Here is a 26577-nt window from a genome sequence, read left to right as displayed (position 1 = left end):
TGTTCAGTTTATGTTTCAGGTACTTAGGGTTGCAATTTGCATGCCCCCAGCTAGTCCCATCGAGTGTAGAACACACCACAGGTTTTTGCTGAACTGGGTCTGTCATGCTCGGAATGTGATTTTTGCAGTGCAAAAGTGGTTTAAAAAGGACTGAAGAGGAGCTGAACTACTGGGGGAGGAACAGGTAGAGCTTCCAAGGAACTTAAGGGATGGAGGAAAAGTACGTTTATGAGTCCATGCATGCTCAGAGCCACTGGGCATCAGTGCAGAGGTGACTTCCATACTGTTTCCCTGCATCATGCTGGCATGGGTAGTGCCTTTTTGTCCCTTCATCCCATTGAATACAGATGTCCTTCCTAGCTCCCCAAGTTTGCACTTCAAAAAGTCTGTTCCTGTTGGAGAGATGCTCTCATAAAGGAAATTGCCCTTGGCAGGTCTTCGCTTGCCCGCAGGAGAGACTCGGAGCAGAATCGGGGCCCTTGAACTCTGCATTTGCTTTTTACCAGCCAAAGGAGCATGAAGCATGTGGCTGTTGGAGGGTGTGCTTCAGGGAAGGAGAAGACAGCCTTAGGCAGCGTGGCAGTAGCTGGTGCTGTAGGATCAAGGTGGTGTTGGGGGGGTGAGTCATGCAAGCACTTCTCAGTTTATTAAATAGATATGCTGGTGTCTTTTGCAGTGGTAGCTAGGGTGGGTTACAGCATGAAAAACTTTGATACCAGGGCTTCTTGATGTCCATTTTGCCCCTTGGCTTGACTTAAAAAATACAGATAAATGAGAGGTGGTGAGGTCTAGCATGATATTGGGAAATGGGAAGAGAGAGGAGTACTCTGAGCTCTGGAAACGCACATAAAATTGGCTTTTCTGTGTGGCAGAAGCAAAGCCAGGGACTGATGCAGAGTTATGCCAGACTGCCGGTGTCCACAGTGCCTCCTGCCCACCATTGGTGGGGTTGCTCTCTGCCCCTTCTCAGGATGGAGGATTACGCATCCAGTCTGTCCTGCTGGTGAATTAGCACAGGGAAAGAGCTGCCATTCCTGAGGAAGAGGTTTATGCCTGCCTGTGACCGGAGTGTAGGGCAGGATTTTCAGAGGGGCGCAAGCAAGCTTGGTGACCAGCTCATGTTAAAAAGAAATGAAATTTGAGTGCCTATTTCCCCCAGGTATCTGGTGCAATTTGAATGCTGTACGTAAGGGCTGTAATTTTTGATTCTGTAAATACCATGGGATTTTCTTTTTATGTTTGTTTGGGGTTTTAATGTTTATTTGTTGTTGTATGGTTGGTTTTTTTTAAAGCTTGTTCGGTGTTTTTAATGTTTGGGTGGTTTTGTTTCAGGGTTTTGTTTCAGCTTTCAAAAGCTTACTATAAGCTAGTTTTAAGCAGAGGCATGGTGCCTGAAGCAGTATTAGGATATGGCTCAGCAGGGTACCAAGTGCTTCTGGGGCAGATGAGAGGTTTAACACCGACGAAGGCACCACTCAGCTTCTGTTGGCCACTGCAAACCCCGGTGCAGCAATTGAGGATGTTGCAGCATCTCTGCTGGCATTCACGCTTACCATCCCAAAAGCAGAGTGGATCATCTGAGCCTTCTCCATGTGCTTCAGTCACCCTTGCTTGCCCTACGCATCCTTTCTTGGGATTTTTGTCCTAATCCAGCTATATTTGTGCTGAAGGTGATGAGGAGGGCCCGTGTGCTATCCCAGCTCAGCTGCAAGGTAGTAAATTTTGGCAGGGACAGTAGAGAGTAGGTAGCGACACTAACATTTGAAACCAGTCCAATTAGATCTAGAAGGGAACATCTCATCGTGAACTGAAACACAAGCGAGATAGACTTGAGTCGTGACTGGTAGGAAAATATTGTATTTTGTATGTTTTTATTATTTATTACCGCAGAAGTTAATAATATTCATAGGATTTCCTCAACTTGAAATCCAGTTAATTTTAGAGAATACATCAATGTGCGTTTTCAGTTCTACACCAGCAAAGTCCCCTTGCAAATCGGTATAGCTATAAAATCACATTTTCCTAATTTAAAGCGAATGCTTTTCAGTCCCAAGCTGCGTGAGTCTCCCCACCACCGCCAGCATCACTAAGGAAAACTAACCGCTACATCACTGTCAACTGCTCAGATAAGTACAATGGGAGGGGAATACATTTTTATTTAATTTTTCCAGTTCCTTAAGCATGTTTTATAAGTTTTAAAAATAGCGATTGGTGATCTTGAAATTAATAGTGCTGTGATGCAGTCTGAAATAATTATTGTTCTCAGACAAAAATATGTTTGGTCCTGATGGGCATTTGAGAATTCTCTTATTATTATGCATAGTCCAGGAAGTAACTGCCCTTTATTTCTTAACTAAGTAATCCTAGCTTCAGTTCCTGGCACAGCAGCATCTCTTTAAAATGAAAACAATTACACCCTTTTTTTTCCCCCTCCCATCTCTGACAAGTAACCCTATTGCTGTTCAGAGCGTATCAGGGAAATTTTTTTAATAATGTGACACATGGGACAAACTAAAGATTTTATAGTATTTAGTGTAATATTCTACTTGCAAAAAGATTACAGTTAACTTTATTTTGAGTGTGTACATATATATATATATTTGTATCTCGAGGGTAATTTCTCTCTCAGGTTATAGGTTTTAAAATATGTGCATCAGCAAACAACAGTTTTACTGTCCATCAAATAAAATACCGATACCTTTGTCTTCAGGAAGTAATTGCCTTTGGTCAGTAAATTGTGGTGCAGAAGGGGTGAATCTTACCTGCTTAGGGTATAAAGTAGCAAATTTTAGAAAAAATTTAAAAAATCAGTAAACTAATATATTTGTCCTTGATAGAAGGAGGTGGGAAATGGAAAAAGACCTTCTTAGCAGACTTAGGGCCCCCCTCTTCTGAAGGTAAAACGCCATTTTGTTCTCCCAGCTGTGATTTATCAAAGTTTTACTCAAGTGTGATTTCAGCATTCTTCCAGTAGGTCTTGTTAGCTATCTGTAGACTACTAAAGACCTTTCTCTAAGCCCCTGCGAGAATGCTGATTTTATAGGTTATGAAGTCCCACTAGCTTCAAAGCACTTCCACTGAAGTTGATGTTTTTAAACCTTCAAGAAAAGCATCTGACTCTTCTGTACAAAGCAAGTAAAAACCTCTAGTGACTTTACAAATGTAATAATTTATCCTCCGTTAAAGACACATTGTCCAGTAAGTGTTTCTTATGCCTGGGTTCTTTATTTTTTCCTAGAGTACTGGTAGCAGTAAAAGGGCATTCATCCAGTGGAAGAAAAAATAGGGCAATTTAACCAGTTAAGAAAACATATAAAAAAACCCCTGAGTGCCATATATATAACTCCACACAGCTCCAGTGATGAATTTCATAGTTTCCATTATATCAGTACGAGTATGACAGTGCAGAAAATAGTCCTGACTTGGGCTGTACCTCGGCATCATTAGCTAAGTAGCGCTTGGTCCCTGCTCGCAGGCTTGCTCCCGGTTTGTAGTGATCTGCAGTGATCGCAGAACAAAACAAAGCTGATCTGCCTTTTTCCAAACTACCTTATCTTTTGTCTTCAACTGCTTTTCTCACCCCAAAGAAAAAAAAAAAGGATTGGGATTATTTATTTCCTCTGGCAGTGAGTTTCTCATTGAATGAGAACAGCTTGAGTTGAAATCATGACAGTGTTCTATCAGTGTTACCAATTTTATAGACTTAAGGGGAATAGGAAAGGGAAATAGAGGAAAATGCTTCTAGTTTATAAGGTAATTTCATTTTTGCAACACTGCTTGTTTTAAATAACAGATCGAGTTTAATTATCACAACAAAACGAGAAGATGACAGCCTAAGACAGGGTGTTAAATTCGTATGGATTTCTAGCTGGTGAAGCTACTTGTCGGGCTCTTTTCAAGGAATTGCTTATGGCTTTTGACAACTTCATTCAAACCGAAGGGGAGTGCGTTGCCTTCCCTCCTCTGCCTCCCTTGGAAGAATCCCAGTCTTTGCTGTATAGCTTCTGGTGGTGCCATGATTAAAATCCAACCTGGCTTGCTTTGATAAATTTCCCCTTTCTTCCTCATTCATTAGCATTCCCTGAGTATATAACATGTGGATCTCTTGCATGAGATTCCTGCTTGTCCTTCCACATTGTCTTTAGGGTCTATCTGCAGTTTGCCCTTCATCTCCAAAACAAGCCAGTTAAAAATAAAAAGCTTGCAGCACGTTCTGCAAAGTGAGCAGTCTCAAAGGTGTCTCCAGGTGGGCTTTGCATGCCCAGCCATGGCCTTTCCCAGCAGGTCGAAGGAAAAGAGCTCACCATTTGCAGGAGCTCTGGTACCTCTGCAGCAGCTGTTCCTCTTCGGTAGCCTTGCCAGCGCCACGCTGGCATCCTGAGCAGGGAGGCTTGGCAAAATGAGCAAGCACGGTGTGGCTAACCAACCGTGCTGGAGCTTGGCAGGGACCGACAATGCTGCCGTTGAATAGCCGGATACAGCCGTGTTTCCAGTGGCCCATGTAGACCACCATCTGCTTTGGGCTACATTGAGCGTCTCACTTAGGTGTGATTTGGATGCCCAAGCTTAGGTTTCGCTGTTGCCAAATAGCTGATGGGGAGAGGTGGGTGCATGCACAGGGAAGATTTGGCATCTGAGATGAGTACCTAAGTAGTGTGAATATTCCAGTGTCTTTTTTTAGGATCAAGGACTAGGAATATAGGGGCAGTGAGCCGAGGAGGGGGAATCTTGCCCCAGTGAGGCCGACAGTGACTCGGGCAGAGCAGAGATTTGCAGCAGCCTTCACAGGAAGAGCAGGGAGAGCACCAGAGACAACGCCCCGGCGTGGAGTGCTCCTCCTGTTTGGTTTAAGCCAGCCCCGTGTCTTGTCCTCCCATGCAGGTGGCAACACAGACCTCTTGAGGTGAGGTGGGAGTGCTCAGAACAAAGCCCTATTTTCCCAGTTCTTCAGGTGCTGCTGCAAATGGTCCCTGTGAACTTTTTGGCACGTGAGCGATGGGGCATCTGTTTTCAGCCTAGAGAACAGTAGAGAGAGGACAACTGATAATACTGTTTTTACCATGTGTTTTTCTCACTTTACAAACCAGGACCCCCCTCTGCTCCTCGGAGTGCCATCTCAAATGTTAACGAGACTAGTGTCTTTCTGGAATGGATTCCCCCTGCTGATACTGGTGGAAGGAAAGATGTGTCTTATTATATTGCATGCAAGAAGTGCAACTCACACTCAGGTCTGTGTGAGGCATGTGGCGGTCATGTCAGGTACCTCCCCCAGCAAACCGGCCTGAAAAACACCTCTGTCATGATGGTGGATCTGCTTGCTCATACAAACTATACCTTTGAAATTGAGGCAGTGAATGGAGTGTCCGACCAGAACCCCGAAGCCCGGCAGTTTGTGTCTGTAAATGTAACCACAAACCAGGCAGGTAAGTGGATCTTCAACCTGGGGAAATGTATGGGGTGGGAGACCAAGCCAGTCAGACCTGGTGCAGACCTCCCTGTGAAATGGGTGGAAATCCCTAGCGTGGAGGGCTGGACTGTGGCCTCTTCAAAGATGTGGGAGTGGTGGTTGTGTCTCATAGGTTATAATTACTGCATTCTTCAACATGTTTCCTTCCAGCAGGACACACTTTTAGGATTTGTGGCTTTTTCCTTTTACACTAAGCTACTCGGAGATCCCTCCGCTTCTTTGCATTTTGGTGTATCCAGCCACTAAACGAGAAAGAAAACAGTTGCCTCTGCTTTTGGGAAAGGGAAATTTCTAAAAGTTCATTTTGATCCCAAATGCCAGTGGTTAAAACATCCTGACTTTGCAAACAGTTACCCTAAGAAAATTATTTTGAGTGACTTTAGGAAATTTGATCCCTCTTCTGCACTATGATGCTAAAGTGACTGGACTCAGCCTGTGAGATACGGTACCTTGTCACTGCTTCTCCAACAAGGTAGGGATGAGATGTCATTGCATACTGTGTCCTTCTCAGTTTTGCACTGTAAAGACAGAGATCATGTAGACCGGTTTGTTCCTTTGTCCAGGGCTCAGATCTGTCTGCCCTTCCTTTTCCCAGCTATTGAAAAGAGTTGTCACCTTGGACACAGGCAGGGCGTTGCTGTTGTCCCCTGTCATTTGGAGGTGTGATGGGAGGCAAAAACAGGATTACATCTCCTTCCATGCACATCAACACACCAGGCACATCACACAGCTTCTGTAAGCCCTGGAGACCTTTCTGTCCTCCTCTTGTCCCTCATGCTCTGTATTTTAGGGTGTCTCCCTTTGCATACCTGGCTTGCTTCCTGCCACTTAATTCAGGGCTCGCCAGTGGAGTTTGTCTGCTGCAGAGCCCTTCCAAGAATGTAAACCGGTGGCATTTGGGACCGTGAGGGCTGTGCTGGGAGATCACCGGAGCCACCCCTTGCCTTGTCTTTACTGAAGAGGCTTAACCAGGAAACCCGGTGGGCTATGCAGCCTAACAGCTAGATGGAGATTGACAGATGCTCACTGCAGAGTAGAAAAACGTTATCTGGAGCAGAGCTGCATTTCATTCCTGCTACCCAGGTGTACGTGCGCAGGCTTGGCAGCCAGCAGCAAGGGAGCGTGATTGCATCGCACTTCGTCAAATCCCTGTCCTGGTAATTAGACTGGATTGTCGAAGTGTTGGACAAATCATTCAGCTATGTCTCAAGGAAAGGAAATAAAGGCATGCCAGGGTTGCTGATGATGGATGTGGCAGGAAATCTTCTGGAGGAACATCAGTGGATGGCAGTATGACACCTGTTGAAGGCATCAGTTTAATGCAGATCAGTGGGTGTCACGGTCCTAATGCTGTTTACTGTTTTCCTGTTGTGAAGGCTGCTGCCAGTAACTCTGTTTTTGGAAAAAGTGTATTTTCCTGTTAGTGGGTTTGCATTGGTATTTAACTGCTGCTGTTGGATTTTCCATGGTGTGTGGAGTTAAATCCACATAAGACTCAGTAAATGTAGCTGCACGAGAAGAGGTGATACACTGCTGATCAGTGCAAACTGTGAGGCAATGGTCCTGGTTTTTGAATTACGTCTCAAACTCCCCATAGTTGCAGCAGGATTTATCCACATAGCTGCCTTCCTGTGCATCAGGCCAAGAATAACCCCCTTGCGTGGTTATCATCTCCAGCCTTGTATTGAAAGGTCCATTATAGGAAATGGTCAGCCTGTGATGAATGTGGCTTATGCTAAGGACAAGTGGGTAAGTGTAACTTCTGGTTCAGTCTTACTATTTACCCTGGTAGAGCCGCAGTCAAGGGAAATACTAATGGATCAAGCCATGAGTGTTTAATTCACTGTATGGTGTTGAAATTGCATCTGTATCCTCTTGTGTTTGATTCAACAGGAAGTTGAATCAAATCTCTGTCCAAAGCCAGGAGTGGTGGCTGTGTTGTGTTGTCTCCCTGGCTGGTCACCACTCGTTCAGGAGGAGAACCAGGCCTGTTTGCTGGAGCTGTAGCATCAAACGTGCTTCCCAGTAATGTGCTCTTTCGGCACTCCCAGGGGTGAACATGGGTTTGTCCATGCCAGAAATAAAGCAGCCATTGAGGAGGACTTTGCAAATCAGGCTGGCTGCCAAGCATGACAAATGAGTGTCTGTTTTCTTAAGGTGCCTCTGAAAAATGTCCTTTGAGGCAGGTAATGGAGGTGTGCAGGTGGAGTGGTCCATGCCTGGCCGTGCCCAAAGATTCAGGATATCTCTGAAAAAGCCTCAGCTTCAGCTGTCCTCTCTCAAATAAGAGCAGGCAGGGCACATGGGGCTTCAGGGACCCTCAGCCCACTCGTCTTCCCCCTGAAATTGTCACCAAGAGGTGCAGCTCTGGGGCCTCATCCTTTCCCTCACACAGGTTTTCTGATGGTATGATTATATTTTCTTGAAGGCTGGTGTAATGGAGTTGAGTCACTAAAGGTAGTGACACAAAGCCAACTGCAGCAGTAGGAGAAATCCTGTTACAAGAACTGCTGGCTGCGGAAAATGAAAAAATTGCATGCTGTGGGATAGGTCTGGCTGCTGGAGTCCTGCTGGCAGGTATTCACTAACCCAGCACTGCAAAGAAATGCCAGGGTCTGTTTTGTTGGTTTGGCTTTTGTCCGTCCCAAAAAGACCACGCTACTTTCAGGACTGCAGAGAATGTGCAGGCAGCGGGGTGCTGGGCGCACCACCTCTTCTGTGCATGGGGGCTTTTGGCAGCAGAAACTACCTCTGGTTTGGGCTCTCAAAGGGATTGCTTCCTGAAAAAAAATGTGTTTTTCTCATTTCTCATTTTTCAAAATAATTTGTCCTTCTTCCTCTCTCCCCAATTTAAAATAATGAGAAAAAGAATTGGCACCGGCGATCAGTCTGGCATTTTCAGACAGATGTAATTTTCCTCTGAACTTTTGAAATCAGATTTGGAAATACAGCAAGAAAACAGTAATGTTTTGTGCACAAGAGGCAGATCAGCTAATCTCAGCTGGTGACCCCAGCATGCTTCCGCTCCCCAGTCCCTGAGGGCCTGGCGGTACTTGGGATGGGATCAGTCCACGCGGGACATAGTGGCCTTAGGTTCTGGATATAGGACTAGTTCCTCTGTCCCCCTCTTGCAATTCCCAGACGTCTGTTGTTTCTGTGGGATTTTGCAGATGTTTTCTGCTGGAAAACACATCACTAGAAGGGGTGAGCAATGCCACAAGCGAGGGGAGGTAGAAAGTGTGCTGGCCTCCATTGTGACTACCCCAGAGCTGCTGCAGGCAAACAGAGGGCCTTACTCCCTTCCTAAGTATACGGGTTGGGCAAAGCATGTTTCTCCCCTGTGGGATTGCTGCAAAATACGTGCCCAAAGGACTATCCAGCATAGATGGCAGGGAGCCATCTGTAATGTGCTGTCACAGCACATTAAAAAGTGTGCCTTGTGCATGTGGGCTGGAGCACAGTGAATAATTCATAAGTGGCAATGGTAGGATTGAGTTAGCCATCCTTTTCTTGTTCATGGTTTTGCTCAAGTTTACATAACTGCCACCTATTTAGACAGTTTCCAGAGAGCAGCCTGCACGTGCTGCTGATATTGAAGTTTGCTTTTCAAGTGACAACTGTGTAACGTTTTTTTTTCTCAGCCATTTCACCAAGCTGGATGATTAAGTAACACTGTCACTCTAGACAGAGATGAGCATCTCCCTTGAGGTCTTTCGTCTTATCTACCCTGTATACAGAAAGCACCTACCATGACGTCTTGGTCAGAGACGTGTGTCTTGTAATGGGTTGTGATTCATGGTTGCCTGCGTGCCCATCATGTCATCCTAGGAGCATGCCGGGAAGAAGCAATGTTTAAAACCTTTCTAGGCTTAAAACCTGCCGAGAGTATTCACTTTAAGCCAGTCTAAAGAGCCGAGCAATTTTCTTTGCTTTTTGTTTCCAGCATCTCCCATGCTGGGCATGGCTTCAGGCACCAGGCACGGAGCTGGCCTGGAGGTGGGAGGTGTGAGAATGGGGCTGTTCTCCTGCTGGCATCCCAAGTGCCGCAGACTGCTTTACACTTAAAGACCTTCTTTGTGTGTGTTTTCAGATAAGCCTGTTTTCTGTTTGAAAAGTTTGAAGCCAGCGTTCAGTCCCCTTCTGTGACCTGTATGATATTTTTGAGCCTTTTCTGGGGAGAAGGGTAAGAAAGATGCAGATGTACCTCAAGGATTCTGAATGCCCGAGGCCAAACCAGAGATAGAAGTTGCATCCTCTGATGCAGCAACACTATTTAAGCAAAGGTGTTGGAGGTCAGGGCCTGGCAACCTGTACTGTTGCCTGGGAGGCATGACTAGGTGCTTGCTTGACCAAAAAAAAAAAACACTAGATACTTGGAGCAGCTGGAAGTGGAGCTTGGAGCATGGAGGTGTGCTGAAAGCCATGATCCTCACTCTGATTGTGCAGTGGCGGGGAGCAAGGGAGAAGGTGTTTTCCTTTGCACTCAGGATGTGCCAGTCTTTGAAAAGCAGTCAAGGGCGATTCAGAGAGGGAAACCTGCAACATGGAGCTTAATGCGATCTTACGTGAGCAGCTGCATGCTCTTGAAACCAATAGACTGCAGCTCTGTGCAGTCTGGGAGGAAAACGTCAGAAAAGGAGGCGAGGAGATGGCTGTGCTGGGAAGCCTCTTTTCAGAGATTGCCTTTGGGAATGGACAGGTTCAAGTCCTGTAAGGTTCAGGGTCTGATTCTTGCAACTTTCAAGTCTCTTGGTTTGGCTTGGGGAGGGGGGCAGCTTGCTTATTTTCTTTAGGAATAAAAAGAAATGTCCAAGAGGAAGCTCCAATAGATGCAGCATGTTGCATGCATCTCACATGAGAAGCAAGGCTGGTTTTGCGACTCTACTTTTCAACCAGAACTGCTGGCCTAGGGCCTGCGAAAGCTTAAGCAGATACTTACTTTTGGAAAACTCCCTTTCCGTAGCCAGGGTGGTGAGCAGGGCTTGCCTCTAAATGTCCATTGTAACAGTACTCGATCCACTGAGCTGCATCATCTTCCCAGCAATGATCAGTAGAGAATACTATAACAAGGGTATGAGCATGAGGCAGACACATACCAGTGCTTCCTTCCAACCTCCGGGGACCACCTCTTCGTGCTTTATAGCCCTTAATGGGTTTTTCTCCCATGAATTTGTCTAATCATTTTATGAACTCTGAGAAAATTTTAGCAGCTGCAGGCAATCCTGTATGAATTTGGTATGTCTGATAGTTTAAGCTGTGCTTTAGATTCACGTTGGTCAGAGAGGGGCTATTAGTGGCATAAATAGAGGGTTTAAGGCATGCGATTGCCCATTTATTTGGAAAGCACTGTCATTTAGAGATGCCGCACTAGCTTCCAGTGCATTAACACAGATAGCGCAGCGTTTCACCTAGAAAGATGTACTCTTAAAAGCAAAGTGTAATCTTCCATACCAGTATGGGTGAATACAGGGGTATTTTAATAAGCAGAGGTAAACTAGTACTGTCTTGAAGACCATGGTCTCCATTTAAACCTGGGTGTACCCTGCACTGTACCGCATGGCAGCATGGCTGCGCCTTGGGGCAGGATCCTTCTGCTGGCTGTGAACACGCTTCGTGTCCAGGGAAATGTGAAAATGAGTATTGGGCTGCCAGTGAGGGTTCAGGCAGGAAGAGAGAATAATTTCATTTGTGAAGTCCCATGCATATGCTGGTAATCAGCTTCGGGAAGTATTTTGATTTATTTTTGAAGCGTGGTCACATGTAATCTGAGAATGCAATCATAGGTAGTTAAAAAACAAACATTCTGGCAGAACAAAGGAAAACCTGAAAGCCAGCATTGCACAAAGGGTTTATTGTTTGATTATAATTCTTTTTTGTGATGGCTGCGTTTATTCTGAATGCAAAATCTTCAGCCGCTGTCCTATTCCAGAGTCGTGGGTTCACCCCAGCCCAGATGGCTGGGTGTCTGCTACCAAATGAATTATGGATCAGCTGAATATTTCACTCTTTTATTTATAACTCCCCAGTCAGTAATTGCTACTTTTTCATAGTTTGTTATAAGTCTTTTTGTTATACTTGGAGTATTAGAAATACATGCTTGAATATTGAGAGAGTTCTTTGCAATATGAAAAAAAAAAATCCCCAAAATTACAATGCGACTTTTAGTTAGAGGTCATTTTTATTCTTGAAATATGCAAGACAACCCTGTTGTTGATATATGAGGACATTAAAAGATGAAATAAAAAGCGTTTTCCTGCATCTGCAGACAGACCTTTCAGTTTTGACATGAAATTAAAATGTCTTATTTATAGATGAAAATAAAAATAGTAAGAAATAGTCATCCCTATCCATCCTCCTCCTAAAAAAGGGAGGGAGAAAGGCGCTGAAGTTCTTCCAATGAGGTTCAACCAATGACATCTATTGCACGTTGTGCAGTAGGGTGCAGGTTTTACCATGTCCTAGTGGCAGTGAGACAAATATCTTTATGGTAAAGCAATTAGTCTCCTTCAAAGCATTTTAGTTATGAGGCAGTCCCATGAGCTACAAAAAGGAAATACCAGGTTACACCTGGGGAAGATCTGTCCATGGACTGCACCCAGATGGTGCCGTGCGGCTGGGTACGAGGGAGCAAGAGCTGCCCAAAGTACCCGTCTTGAGGTGCTGCAGCCAGCACGAATGACACAGATCCCTCTGCAACACCCTGCAGCTGCTGGGATCACCGCCAGCAGTGGTGCCTCAGGCTTGGGGTAAAGTAACAGAGATTGGGCAGCCCGAGTCTAGATTTTTAGAGGTGTATGAGGAGCAAATATTGATATTTTCCAAAAAGCATGGAGTGGGCTGTGCTGCCCTCAGATGTGGTAAGAGCTGCACAAGGTCAGAGCTGTAAGAAGCTTGTCTTCTCGCAGAGCAGCACCACTGATGTTACGTTGCAAGAGTGATGGTGCTGGTTTAACATTTTATTTCCCATTTTGCTGGCATATTTTTAAAGTATTGCCAAGTAATCTTGCATTAATCTAATTCTAATCACCTTAGAACACAGTCTTCGGGGCCAAGAAGTTCTCTTTGTATTGTGCTGAGCACAGTACTTGGCAGAGAGCAAAAGTAAAGCATCTAAAATGGTTTCACTGCCCAGACGACATCAACGTATATTTTTTTTTTCCCATGAATGCAGCTTCTGAATTTTACTGCTAATAAAATCCTATTCAGCTCTTTAGTCTCAGTCTGCAAGCTGATAATTCCTTTGTCTGATATTTCTCTGATTGTAGCGTTAAAAGTAGTTTTACATTTTTAACACTCTACATAGTTCTGAAAGTGCTCTTAAGACACCAGGACTCAAAAAAAAAAAAAAAAAACCAAAGCCAAAAAAAGAATGTAAAAATACTTCCAGTGCTGTTAGAGAAATAGCAGGGGACTCGTTGGCATTTAATAAACGTCCCACTTGCTCTCTGGCTGCGGTTTCTTTACTGTATCAAGTAAGCTCTTTATAGTAATCTCCCTCAGAAGTTAAATATAATGGTGGAGGAGCCAGAGTAGTTTGAAACATTTGTGTTTCAGTAATTGTGCATTGAGTGAGCTGTGCTATGGAAACACCACTCAGGGTATAGGGACTTCACAGGACATTTCTCCCTTCCCGTGCAATTATGGTGCTGATAACAGGAATTTGAATGAGCATGAAGGTGTAAGTACGCCCATGGCAGCATGTACGCGTTTGTGTGTGTACGAACATGCAGGACACACGCTGGGCAGAAGGCAGAGGTTACCCACCCTAGTTTTACCTGGATATCTGTGACAGCTTTGTAAGGCTCACACGGCTCAGATGCCTTTCACTCTTGCTGCCCTCCTACCAAATTGCATACTAGCTGGGCCCACATTCAAAGAGGGTGGCTCTCTGTGCTGCAAGGCCACTCCACAGTTTTCTGGCCCTGTTTTCCTCCTGCCTGTTTTCTTTTGCCTTGAGCTTGACCTCTCCTTAACACGCAGTTTGTAAGTTATCTATTTATTTGTTCATTTGGCCAGATCTTTTCCCTTTGGTTGTTGATTGACCTGGTGTCTGCACCCATGGAGCAGGCTGGTGTCTGCACCTCGGGAAGGATCTTGCTGTATCCAAATGGAGCTCCAGCTCGCAGTGTGCATGAATTACAGGTTCCTAATTACTATTTTAGAGTATCAGGATGAAATGCTTTTTTCCCCTGGATTGCTTGTTATTGGAGAGGCTTGTTTCAGTGAGGCTTGGAAGGTTTTCCCACATCTTCTACTGTGATTGCTATTACAGTGCACTTGAACAGCAAACCCCTTGCTTGTTCCTCGAAAGTCATCTGAAATGCTACTGCTGGCACTTGTATTTCTTGCGAACCATTAATGTAATAGCAGTAACAGGACTGGCTAGTGCTTTATCCCAGCTTAATGCCCCTCCCATCCTCCCTGGGGGGCTGGAGAGCTCTACCTGGAGAGCCAAGAGCAGCGCCAAGGTGACAGACAGCCCAGCAATAAACCGCATTTCTTCCACAGCAGCTGGGCCAAAGTTCAGCTACATGCAAATACTACAAAAGGCTCCAGAGTTGGAAGGCTTTAATTAAAATGCACTTCAGATGTGCTCTTGCGCCGGCGTGGTGGAACGCTTTCTGCATCTCACGGTCCTGGAGGAACAGTCCTGATCAAAGCGAGTAACTAATAGGATTTCCAGCTAGATCAGTACAATAGAAATCACCAGAAGGAAAGCATCATTATTTATTTATTTTCCTGCTTCTTCAAGCTTGATAATTTTTAAGAATATGGGGGTCTGATCAAAAGGCCCTGTACAAAATCGATGCAGGACACCCACTGGCTATGGTGGGGCTGGGTGAGAGTTTTTCTGCAGCAGTGCAGCAAGCCGGGGCGATGCATTGCTTTTCGCCAGCCTGATCTGTCAGCGCTTCGGCTTGGGTAAGCCTGGGAGAGAGCACTGCTCTGAAGGAAATGGTGGAAAAATTTGCAAACTCTGTTACGCCTTTGCCAAAATCCACCCTGTGGGTTTTGGCCAGGGGTGGTGGGCAAGTCAGGTGGTAGAAGGAGCCTTTTGCTCCCCACCCCTTAGCTCTGCAGGGCCTTTGGCAGAGAGAGAGACAAAGGTGCCTCAAGTGAATTGGCAGAATTACGTGGAAAATGCCAGTGGAGGGCACCAGCACCCACTTGCTGCCTTCCCAGGAATACACATTGCAATCGCTCACCGTGCTTCTGCATCCTGCTGTGCCAACTTGTGCGTCTTTGCTCTGTGTCCCTAAATGAGATGAAAGGAAGCAGTGTTGAATCAGGTAAAAGCAGAAAACTGGGCTTGCTCTTCCTCCTTTGATTTGCAAGGGTTTATGGGACCCTGCATGCTGTTCCTTCATAGCTTCTTCACAACTTTCTGCAAACTACCTCAATCCAAGGAGAGAAGGGGGTGCTCAGTCAAGTAGATTATTAATTGTGCTGATTATTAATCTCCTGGGTTGTCTTTCACACAGTTCAGCATTAGTGTGGACTGATCTCCACTGTGCCGTTATCCTGTCATCTCCAGGGCTCTGCCTTTCCCGCGATGGGTTCCTGCCTTGGATCATTAAACCACGCAGGTCCATGGTTCTGCCTTGTTCTCCTGAGGGGTGGCACCAAGCGTGAAATCACTCGCTGACCTTACTGGCGACTTAAAGCATGAGCCTCTAAACGCCTGGCCATGCAAGGACAGTTTCCACAGAGAGGTGCTCTCACCCAGTTCAGTAAACTGTAAGACTATTGCTGCAGAAATGACTGGGTTATTTAATTTATTGTACATATTTTTGTACCAGGTGCGACTCGGTCCCTGCAAGGAGATGGAAAGGAGCTGGAGGATGACTGGGCAAGGATGCACATGACGACACAGACCCTTCTCTGCCTTTTCCAAAATTGCAGACAGCAACTAGCCAAGCTGAGTGTGCGTGAAGGACAAAATGCCCTGTGCTTTCCACAGAGGTGATGCACCAAACCCTCTGCTACGTGTTGGCTGAGTCTTCAAGGGGGACTTCTGCCAGAGTCAGATAGCCTTGCAGGGCTTTGAGTGCTATTTGCAGCCCCTCCAGAACATCTCTATAAAACAAAACAAATCATCATGAAGTAGTCAGGCAGTTGATAAATACTACTTGTGCTCAGATAACAATTGTGCATCTGTCGTGGCCTCACACTGTTCCTGTATCTTCTGATACTAGTCAACGTACAATGACTGCTGTTTTAAACTCAGTTGTACAGTGTCCGGTTCTTCATTTAGGACAAAGTATGGAAGGGAAATACATGGTCATTATGCAAATGAATGCAGTAAATAAGTGCAAGTTTGCTCAGCTTTCTTGTATCCAGACCTGATGGATACAGCATCATTGGAAAGGTTGCCTTATGTCAGTAAATTGTTATTTCATTGCCTAGAACTTATGCACTGGCTTTCGTCAGAGAGGTTTTTCAGGCATCTGGTTTGTTGATGGGACAACTGAGGCACAGAGATGTGGTGTGACCAATTAGAGGGCACACACCAGGGCTAGGACGACTCTTGCTGCTCCTCTGCCCCTGCTGAGCCCTTTCCCTAGGTCTGGAACCCTGAGCTGCATTGGAGATGTTTCCTAACCTGTTTGCCAAATTTGCTTTAAGGGCAGATAAGAGAGCCTGGTCAAAGTCGACTGGAGATGGGCTGATGGGTGGGTTGTTGGGTTTTGGGTTTGTTTTTTTTCTTTCTGAATTGGTTTCAGTATTACTGCAGTTTCAATTTCACTGCAGCATGAAAAATAGAAATGTCAGTCAACAGTATGTTTATCCAAAGCATTTAGTGAGCTAAAGTATGCTGAACAGCTTGGGGAAAACTGTGGCGTGGGGTCGGTTTGCTACCAAATCTTAACTGCAACAGTGACAGTTCCCTTCTTCCCTCTTTTATACCATCAGTCAGGAAAGACAATCTTTGATCCGAGTCCAGCTGAGTGCAAGGTATTACCTGCAATACATTTGGTTGGTGAATTGTGCTTTGTCTGCTAAAAATGAAGCCGTTAATAATGTGACAGTGTCCATTCCAAGTGGTTGCAAATTCCGGTGCCCAGACTATTAAATGTAACTAAAATCCCGATCCTTTTGACTTTCTGTCCAGCAGGAGAGCAATTGCTACCTCTTCAGTAAATACCTTGGGTTTTACTTGGCCTTTGGCAGTAATAGAATTTAGAGTGGCTTGGTATCTACTCACTGATGAGGGTCCAAAAAAAGCACTTAACAAAAACAAGCGATAGCAGTAATGAAGTGCTAAATAGGCTGACACTTTGTTTATCCTCTCGAGAGATTTCTGCGGCTCCTCCCGGTTTCTCTGCTTCTTTCTTAACTTTTGAACTTGAATCATGAGGCAGCATCTGCCAGGGTCTGGTGAGGGGACTGCCTCCTAGCCAGGGGCATCACAACAGAGCGCTGTGTCAGGCTGTCCTCCCCTGGGATGCTGCCATCCAGGGTCTGCTCTGCTCCCCGGTCCCCGTGTCTGAGCCCGGGGCCGGTGCCCAATGGGCTGTGCTGGTGGTTTGATGGAAGAATATCTGAAATATGGGGCTGTCAGGACTCCTGCCTCTGTGTCTCCTGCTCCAGCTACTCTGCCTCATAGAAGTAATGATGTACCTCTGGGGATGGGGCACACATGTGGCTCCTAAACCATTGGACCCTGGAAGGTCTGTTGCCCTTTTCCATAGCAGGAGAGATTCGGTGCCACATCTGGAGCAGTGCCCTGGCACACACAGCAGTCACCTTCTGCCTTTGCCAGGTGGGCAAAGTGAAAAGTTTAGAGATGCCTCCAGTCAGACGTTTTTATAGCTGTCATTTGGCTGAATCCAGGAGTGTTTTCCTCTCCGAGAGAAGCAGCCGCTATTTTTCACAGACCAAATGAAGCCACCTGTTGGGTTAACGGCTTCCTTCGGTCCCCGGGCAGCCCTATACAACCTTTAGGGCCCAAAGGAGTCTTTGAAGTACCATTGAATTTCATTGTTAATGTCTCAGTCATTTACCCTGAATGGAAGAGGGTATTTTTTTTCTGCTCGAAGGCATGAATAAACTCTCTAGATTGCAGGAAATAATCCCTTTTAAAGGAGAGTTAAAAGCACTGTCTTTTAATATAAGATGGGAGGAGGCAAGAAAAAGGAAACCTAGTGCAGAGCTGTGCCTAGGACTGCTCCAGCTCTTCTCAAAAGCACTGGATTTTGTTCAGTGATTAGAAACAGAATAAATCAGATGAAAGAAAAAGAGCTGATGACAGGGTGATACATGTGTCGGAGAAGGGGAGGGAGTGGCGAAGGAAAAGCACATAATGTGGGTGACTTTAATTATGTGGAAGGTGGGAAGATTGACTTCCCCATCCTGAGCAGGGTGTGTGAAAAGATACATTAGTCTGTATTCTATCAGGGGTTGATGAGGTCTTCTCGAAGATGTTAGTAGTTACTTGGAAAAAAAAAGGTGCACTCACTGGCAGTATTTATGAGAGCTTTAATTACATTTCACAGACTGAGTTCCAATTAGAAGAGAAGGGGAGGGGGAAAAAAAAGAGGAAAGAGAAGATGTACAGCATGTGTTAAGAGCACAGTGATAAATCTATGGCTAAGGATAATGGTAAACAAGGTAGCTGTACATTATGGCATCATTTGCACACTTCTATTTTTAGGTGTTCATTCCAACTTTCCCCCCCCCCAGTCACAAGCAAAATGCTTATAAAGGGGTCAAACACAGGCCTCCGTTACTCATCTTCCAAGATGGAAGGCAAAGATCATTTGCAGTTGCTGCAGTACAAGGCTATTATGTTTTTTTCCCCAAATCATTAACTGTGTCATAAAACAGCACTCCAGAAAAGGCAGACAGAGACAGATCGCAACATTTGTCTCTGTGCTCGCGTGAACAGTGGAAAAATATTGCTATCATTAGTGCATCGTTTCACATTGTGTTCAATGCAGCAGGTTCCCACGCTTAGAGTCATAGAATGGTTTGGATTAGGTTTGCATTATCCTTGTTATAATCTCATCTAACCGGCTTCTTACCCAGATGACCATGATGTCTATTTTAATGTCAGGAGGTAACACTGAAAGGGGAGATGGATAAATTGCTCAGCACTGGCTTAATTCTTTTCCCACTGTAGTCAAACAAGGACTTTGCCATTTACTTCACTGCAAGGATGTTACCTCTGTGCCTGAGTGGCTTTGGCACAACTCTCTCATGACATCCCTCTCGTGTGCCTCAGAAAGAGGCTTTTCTGTACTCTTTACTTGTGGTGGAAGCTCTTTCCCAGTATCTTTGTAGGCAATGCAGGTAAGAAATGTGTTTTGTCTAATGACATTGGCTTTAGGCATGGGGAATACCTTGGATCTTGCAGAATTGTTCATTAAACTAAAGGTAAGTCTGCAAACAGTTCATAACAAACACTGAAATTCTGGCTGGAGAATAGCAGGAATTAGCTAGTGAGATTGCTTTCATTTCAAATAACATAATTCCGCCCACTGATTAATAAAAGGGCTAACAACGTTTCTTAATAGCGGTGAAATGGCTACAGTGAAGCCCTGGCAGTACTTCAGCGAATGGGGATTTTTACTCTTCTGTAATTCCATGATCACACTTGGAAAGTTAAAAGGAATCAAAGGAGAAAACTCCTTTTTCTATGGTGATGTCAAAACCAAAATCCTTGTTTATTTAAAAGTCGCTGTGTCAGGAGTAAGGTATGATGGAGTATAATTGCAAAATTCTTACTTGGTAATTAGTATCTTGCAGCCATCTTAATGCTATTAAGAAGCAGGCATAATTGCACATAGGATGCGTATATTTATCATGGGAGCTGGCACTTCAGACCATTAGGATGTATGTGTAGCTTTGCTGTACGCTGCATGTAGATTAATCTAGTTTAGGAGACTTAAGAGCCTGTCAGAGAGACGTTCCCATCATCCAAACGGTTGTACTGTCAAGTGGTAGGAGAGCACTTGGAGAGGCACCAGACGTTTCCCATAGCCCTGCTACAATAACATCGTGGCTTCCTGATATTTATGCATTTCCAGAGGTTTTTCTGTTGCTGGCTGTAGTATTCACCACTGCCTGTTTTATATACACACATAAAAGAAAAAAAAAAATTGGCGGGGGCCAGGAGGGAGTAGTGTTCATCTCCATTTGAGCTCTGTTGTGCAGGGTATTTCTGCGTGTCAGCATGGGAGGAGAGAAACCTGGACTTCTGGGAGCTGCTGGGAAGAGCCTTGTCTATGGAAGTAAACCCAGCCACACATCACAGACCTTAAATGAAAAAATTGTGTCAACTGTTTTCTTGTCAGCCCATCAAAGAAAGTATAGGTAGAAGTGGCTTATTGTGGAAAAAGTCGTGGGTAGGAATAAGACAGGAGCAACTTGCCAAGGGAAGATGATTTTCAATAAAAGGTCATCATTAGCAGCTCAGCACTCATGGCTTTTTAATTAAATGTATGTGGGAAAGGATGGACAAGGAGGATCTCGGGGGAGAGACTGTTTTAGCCACAGGCCTAAAGCTATCTCCAAAGATGAAGCTGTACATACTTCAACAGAACATGTTAACTGAACCTCACGGTGCTTTGGGAAGAGACCCAAAGTCACCAGTGTCTGGTGGCACTGCGCTTTGCTGGAGTCGAGGTTGAGCCATAAAGTTAACTTAGTTTATTTGTGTTCTCCCCGTCTCCTCAGTGATTCTTGACTACTTTTTAGTGCTCCGCGCAGGAACACAGGGTTAGGGATTGAATCTTGCTGTACATCTGAGTCCTTCCTGATAAGGACTGCTGAACAGTACAAGACCATAGATAGGATCTCTTCCTATGGAAATGGCAGCTGACCCTAGGTCCAGATGGTCTTGTGTTTCATGCACTGCTTTGACTAATTCAGTACCTGGAGGGTTATATTATGTTTCCTCTTCCCTTAGTGGATCTAATTCTTGTCTTAGTTGTATGGAAGCTACTTCTGATGAAGTTGGTGAGTAGTCTCTCATGCAGACAAATGCAAGGTGTGGCCAGATGTCTCAGGTAGATTTGATGTTCCCACTTTTTCTTCTGGATGCCTTCACAGCTGCTGCTTGTGTTTCTGTTTGGGGTCTAGAAATTTTGGCTCTAAACATAAATTCTTCCCCAGAGTGTTAAGAAAGTGAGATTCTCTGGTGTGTGAAAGTATAATAATTTTGGTTTTCATTCTTTTAACAATGCAGTGTTTGTTTTGCAAAACTGCTTTTTTTCCCCACAATTTTCTGAAAATCCTTTTGCCCGGGTCATTTTGTATATAGTCATAGTATATGATTTGACATGCCTTACTGAGGAAAAGATGAAGCAGAGAGCATCAGATTTATTATTGGGTCAGTGACTGAGATATTTTTTGAGTTGCCAGAGCTTTATCATAGTGACCACCCTGGGTCTTGTCAGTAAAGAGATGATCTCGAGAATTAGATCACTGAGATTATAATATACTGCCGTGTTAGAGAAGATTCATGGTCAAGAGAGGATGTGGCATTTAATGGCCCTTTTAAATGTCACATCCAGGCTTTAAGGGCCATAGTCTCAGAATAAACAAAAGAGAACACAGCTAGCTCCAGCAATTTTAAAACGAGCAGCACCCCAGTGATGCCAGTGGGAATTCGCGGTCCATATTTATGCAGCAGATACAAGACTAAGCAGCCACTGGAAACCATGCAAGAATGATAACCATATCTTTCTTGAGATACAAGGTAAGATGTGCCTATGTGGTCAGCGTGCCTTTCAGTTAGCAGGAGAAAGAAGTAAGTAATATGAAGTTCTTATCAGAGCGACACACAAGAAGTTGGACGGGCATTAATGGCTTGAGTAATTTTGGTTGGAGTCCAATAAATAAAGTGATTGTGTACTGCATGAAGTAATACAGGTCTCTGCAAGCAGTTGCTTGGCAGCTGTACGACTGGATGGGATTATATTTTTTCTTAGCTATGTAACATTTTGAATGGATGGTAACACTGAGAAAAACGTATTTCCACTTTTCTCAGATGCATTCATCACTGGTAGAAAAAGGCCCATGGGAGGGTAATCCATGGAGCTGAATTCTGTACACTGTAGTGCTATATAGTATAAAAATGCATGTGGACAGTTCATACTGATCAGATGCGATAGTTCAGTATTTGCAGGCTTTTTAAAATCAGGCTGTTCTTATGATTTTTATAGACTGATAAATGTTGCCAAATTGCTTGGAAATTCACTGACAGTCTTCAAGGAACATTCAACTTCAAAATGTACTCTTGAAGCATACATCCTTACTTAAGGCTTTTCTTGATTTATTTTTTTTTGGATGACTCGTGGAAGCATGCATGTGTGTATATCTATATTCAAAAGCGTCCTTTTCTATTTTGTTTTTCAGGTTCTTAGCAAGTAACTGTTGTATTGAGTTTTATCTTTGTTAATACTTTTTGTCTTCAGTATTAATTTCCAGCGCAAAGTTCAGTTATTTCTTAAAATGTTCTTCTTTTTTTTATTAACCAAGTTTACCCCCTTTTTTAAATTGAGTCCCTCCTTTACCCAAGCAGACATGACTGTTAGATATAACGGTGGTTTTGTAATTAAGGACACAGGGCAAGATGGGCAGTACTGCAGCAAGTCACTGCATGGTGAAGTTTGGTAATCAGCCCCCAGGGGTGAATCATTATTGATTTAAAGGAAGATGAAAACTCAGTGTTATTTTGTGGGAGGGCTAAATTATCTCTTCTGGCCTTAAAATCTGGGGATATTGATTTAAAATTGATTATCTTGGTTTCCCTACTGCCTATAAATTTGCAAATCCAAGTTAAATGAGCATAAAACACGTTCTGGTTGAGTCCAGGGTATTTGTACAGAGTTTTAACTAAACCATTTTAAATATTGCTCTTTTTGTTAAGCCCGCTTAACTGTGTTTAGCTCTCTTAGAGTACTTCTCATTCGGGGGCCGGGGGGGGAACGGCAGTCTAGCAACATTTGAATTCTTCACTGTAATTGAATCCTGATGCAAACCCAAGTCTTTGTTATTCTTGCATTCACTGCAGTGACCTTGATAATGCGAATGCTTCACCTTTGCTACTCCTTGGAAGGCGGTCCTGTGAAAACGGGATCAATTACGTGCATTGCTAGGATCCCGTTTTCAGTACCGCTAAATTAAAAACAGTTAGAGCTAGTTAATGGGCTTTCCCCTTGTATAGAAGGGGGGGAATAAACAAAGGAGAATAGAAACTGAATTGTTTGAGAGGAGGTAATCTCTGTTTTGTTTCTGCCATAGATTAGGGATGATCAATTATCATGTCAGAAGGCGGAGAAGCTAATATACCCCAGAATCTACACGTAGTTATTTAATCATGCTACCTGATGCATAGCATTCATCATTCACATTTTTAATGCCACTTACTGTTACCATCTCACATTTATGCAGGGCACATTTAAGAAAAGAGAAGTCATCCTGATAGGCAAAGTCTTGGGGAATAGAATAGTGGAGAAACCCATAGGGTTCAATTTCTGTCTCTTTAGTCTAAGTGGCTTGAGCTCTGACCCCATGCAGACAAACTATTGTACATGTCTGATCTTGAGATGGTAGCCCTGTGAATGTCTCAAATTGTCCTCTGAAGGATAACCTTAATGAACGCCCACCTGTACTGGGTGGGCAGCCCTCAGTAGTGCTGTAAACTGCTTTTTTCCGAGAGTGAGTGGGAGGTAAGATCATCGCAGACCTGTGAAGGCCGGCAAATGCCTCTGAGCAGCTGGTGTTTGTGCAGTAAGCTCTAGTAGCCACCGCATCCTGTCACCTGCCTTGTTTGGACTACTTTTAGCCATCTTCAAGGCGCAATTTCAGCCAGCCACTGGATGAGTCGAGCACTTGCAGCATGAGTATTGGTCAAGGGGGAGTCATAAACATGCAGGGTAATACCAAACAGGGAAGTGTTTTCTGTATTTCATGTATGGAGACATGCAGATATATATATTCTATTTGCTCAGTAAACTTTTTGGTGGTCTAGTCCACACACTGAATAAAGATGAAGGTGAGAGAGATGGAAGGAGTAGGGCACTTGCTTACATCTATCCAAGACATCCCCTGGTCCAAGTTGGAAAAGAGAGCCAAGAAACTCCTCTGAAGGAGGAATCCCCAGTAACTGATCGTGTTGAAATCCCCTTTTCTCTTGTAGCAGTTACAAAGGTGAGAGGAAGTAAGTGATCAGTACAAGGAGAACTTGCCAAAACCAGATCTGTAGCCCTATTACAGTGTTTGTGAACCAAATGAGGAATCTGGATGCAGCGAGACTTGTCTTCCCTCCATCTTTCTCTAATGAGGTCTTGGGAATGCTGGATGACAAGATGTCACCAAAGCCTCAAGATACATTTGGAGAGTGCAGCTTCATAAATGCTTACTCTGAAGCAGTAAGTTGCTTGATACCTATAAGCCTCTTCCTAGCCATATCTAGGAACAGTGAAGCCACTCTTTTTGTTTCGCAGCCAGGAGATGGATGGATCTAAAATGGGGATTTGTGGCACATTTTCCCCCCTGATGCTTCAGAGAGTAGCATTATCGGAAATGCAAGCCAAAAGGGCAGAAAATTCCCACTCTGCTATCCTGTGTGCATTTATCTTGCCTGATTTTTGATGAGTCATACCCACAAAGCAGTGAAAAATACTGTTGCATGAGGACCAGCACCAACCAGTATAGACTGCATTAAGCAAGGTGCTACAGACAGAAACCTGTTTGACCACAGCTCTGATGCTGAGGAGAAGCTACAGACATGTCCATTTATGCATCGCATGTGCAGCTACAATTTAAAACATCTGAAATTTCTGTTGGAACCATTTAGCTTCTGGATGGCAGTCCTATCCTTGGATGTTCAGGCTGTTTTCCTGTTCCCGTAGCATTGCCCTGACCTCCAGAGCCCGTGGTGACCCAGCTGAGTAGGCAAGTGCTGTCAGCAGTAGAGGGTAAAAATTGGACTAGAGAGTCCCTGTACAGTCTGTAAATTGGGTTTTCATGTCAGAATTGTTACGGAGTATTCTTGAGTTTGTCTCTAAATCCTTTTCAGCACCTTCAGAAACCAACTGGACTGGAAAAGCCTGACATATTTTGTCAGAAGAGAGTCTGTATTTGCTTCCTGCAGGAAGGTAATGCCTCTGCAAAGCAGGAGACTCAAGAGCCATGCTTTCATACACAGCTGCATTTATCCCATTCAAAACACTGATTTTCATCCCAGGCATTGTGTTGCTCGGTTCTCAACTCCGCAGTTTCACCTCAGCAAAGCAATTTTACACAGTGCACATCTTTAAGCATACAACGAGTGCTACTGCTTGGAAACAGAAGTTGGAGAGAGTTATTAAATTATGAAAATAAGCCTTTACCACAAATTTCCCCGTAATTTTCCTTTTTGTCACTCACGTAGGGTTTTTGTTCCATGTTTGAGCTCAACGTGGTGTCGCCAAGTTGCTTGTGATTTAAATAGAAGAAGCCGGCTGCCAGGAGTAATGCTTGCAGGTATTCCTTCTTTTCTTTATTTGCCTTACAGCAGTGCCTGCAGGCCAAAGCAAAGATTGTGCTGGCAGCATCTGAATAGTTAATTCCTGCCCCTCAAGTCAAAATAGATAAAGGAATTATCATTATCTTCATTGCACAGATAACAGCAGGGAAAGATGAAGCGACTCGCCCATGGTCATGCTATGAATCTCTGGCAGAGCCAGAAACGAAAGTATTATTTCCTCTGGTCTGATGCTTTTATCCCAGTGCCATCCTTTTGTGCGACTAGCCACTTTCAGCAATTTAGATTTTTCCTTAACGTCTCCTGGCACAAATGTGCAGGCTGGTAAATGGTACAAAATGTATGTCTCCCAGATCTCTGCCTTTCAAGATCCTTTTTATTTTTATCACTCACCTTATGATGCCCAGCTGCCTTTGTAGAGCAGTGTGTCTGGAAGGATCTCAGGATGTGCTCATCTAACCTGCTTTAGAACCTCCAAAGACACAGATGCCACAAGTTCAGTGGGTGATTTTTCCCAGTGCTTCATTATTTTTGTCCTTAGAAAGCTGTTCCTAAATTTAATTCTGTGCTTGTCTTGCTCCAGAGACGGCAGCCTTTTACTTATTTGGAGACTCGTGTTCTCTTTCAGTCTCTTTTTTCCTGGGACTGAACAGCTCTGCTTCTTTGAGTCTCAGTTCGTAGTTTTCTCAGCTTGTGCTTGTTCTCCAATTCCCTCTTGGATTCCCTCAAAATGCACTGTGTTTTTCCCGGCATTTGAAATGGGGCACAGTACAGAGCCGCCAGCTCCCTCGAGCACTTTCCCCTTCTCCCCAGGGACCCAATAAAGCACTTCTCTGCCTCCTGGGAAGCCCCGGGTTGAAGCTGCAGCTCTTCTTCCTTCCTTCCAAAGGGGCATTGCATGCTCCCATGTTTCACACTGCAAAGGTTGCCCCTTTGGAAGCTGAAGGTAGCCACATTTCTCTCGGTAGTATCAAGAATGGTTTTCCCAAGCACCTGTAGCACACTTTGGGCTGTACTGTACTGAATTTGCTACTTAGCTTAATTTCAATGCTAGGAACCTGAGATTTTATGGCAAACAGTACCCATGGTCATACTTAAGTGCCAAAAAAATGGACAGGATATCTGGGTTTGCAGCAAGGATGAGATCTGTTAAATTTTCTCTCTGTCTGCCATTTTCCTTAACAATGGTAATAGCCTGGGCAGAGTTTGCCTTGATCCAGAAAAGTTGCTGTCGATCTGAAACCAAGGACAGGGTGGGAGTGCATTTATGGATCACAGGTGTATAAACCACAGGTATATAAACCATTCCATTTCAGCTCTAGTCATTTAGAGGTTTTACTATTCACAGAATCATAGAATAGTATGAATATTCTATTCGATTCTAGGTTTTTGTTCTAATATAACCTATTTGGTGTATTATTTTATTTAAAGAATTTTATTTCAGGCCTTCTAGTCTCCATGGGTTATGGAAAGGGCCTGGACCATGGTTCTGCAAAGCTGTGGCTGGCTTGGGGTCCTGTCAAAGGTGGTGGGCTCGTGCTTTTCTCCCGTTGATGAATGAGATGTGAGAGAAGAGCGGCGGTGGTAGGAGGGGCCAAGTACCATAGGAAATCCAAAAACTAGCTCCCACGGG

The 26577-nt window shown here is 44.3% G+C and overlaps 1 protein-coding gene across 25 annotated transcripts in view; it reads left to right on the top strand.

Moving 5' to 3' along the window:
* The window catches only part of EPHA5 (EPH receptor A5), a 196842-nt gene that overhangs the window by 108670 nt on the left and 61595 nt on the right, over positions 1-26577 (top strand). For 12 of the 25 annotated variants that reach the window (XM_074589278.1, XM_074589273.1, XM_074589277.1 and 9 more), the window contains exon 5: positions 5088-5423. The exons of 12 other annotated variants lie outside the window; for them this stretch is intronic. In XM_074589278.1, the coding sequence (XP_074445379.1) occupies positions 5088-5423 (336 nt within the window). Of the gene's footprint in view, positions 1-5087; positions 5424-15267; positions 17591-26577 lie in introns of those variants that run through there. One more of the 25 variants, XM_074589294.1, reaches the window with a different exon arrangement.

The sequence above is a fragment of the Larus michahellis genome, chromosome 5 (genome assembly GCF_964199755.1).
Source record: "Larus michahellis chromosome 5, bLarMic1.1, whole genome shotgun sequence".
In the NCBI taxonomy this organism is placed as follows: domain Eukaryota; kingdom Metazoa; phylum Chordata; class Aves; order Charadriiformes; family Laridae; genus Larus; species Larus michahellis.
The sequence above is the reverse complement of the archived record's forward strand: the minus strand, read 5'-3'. Positions and strand labels throughout refer to the sequence as shown.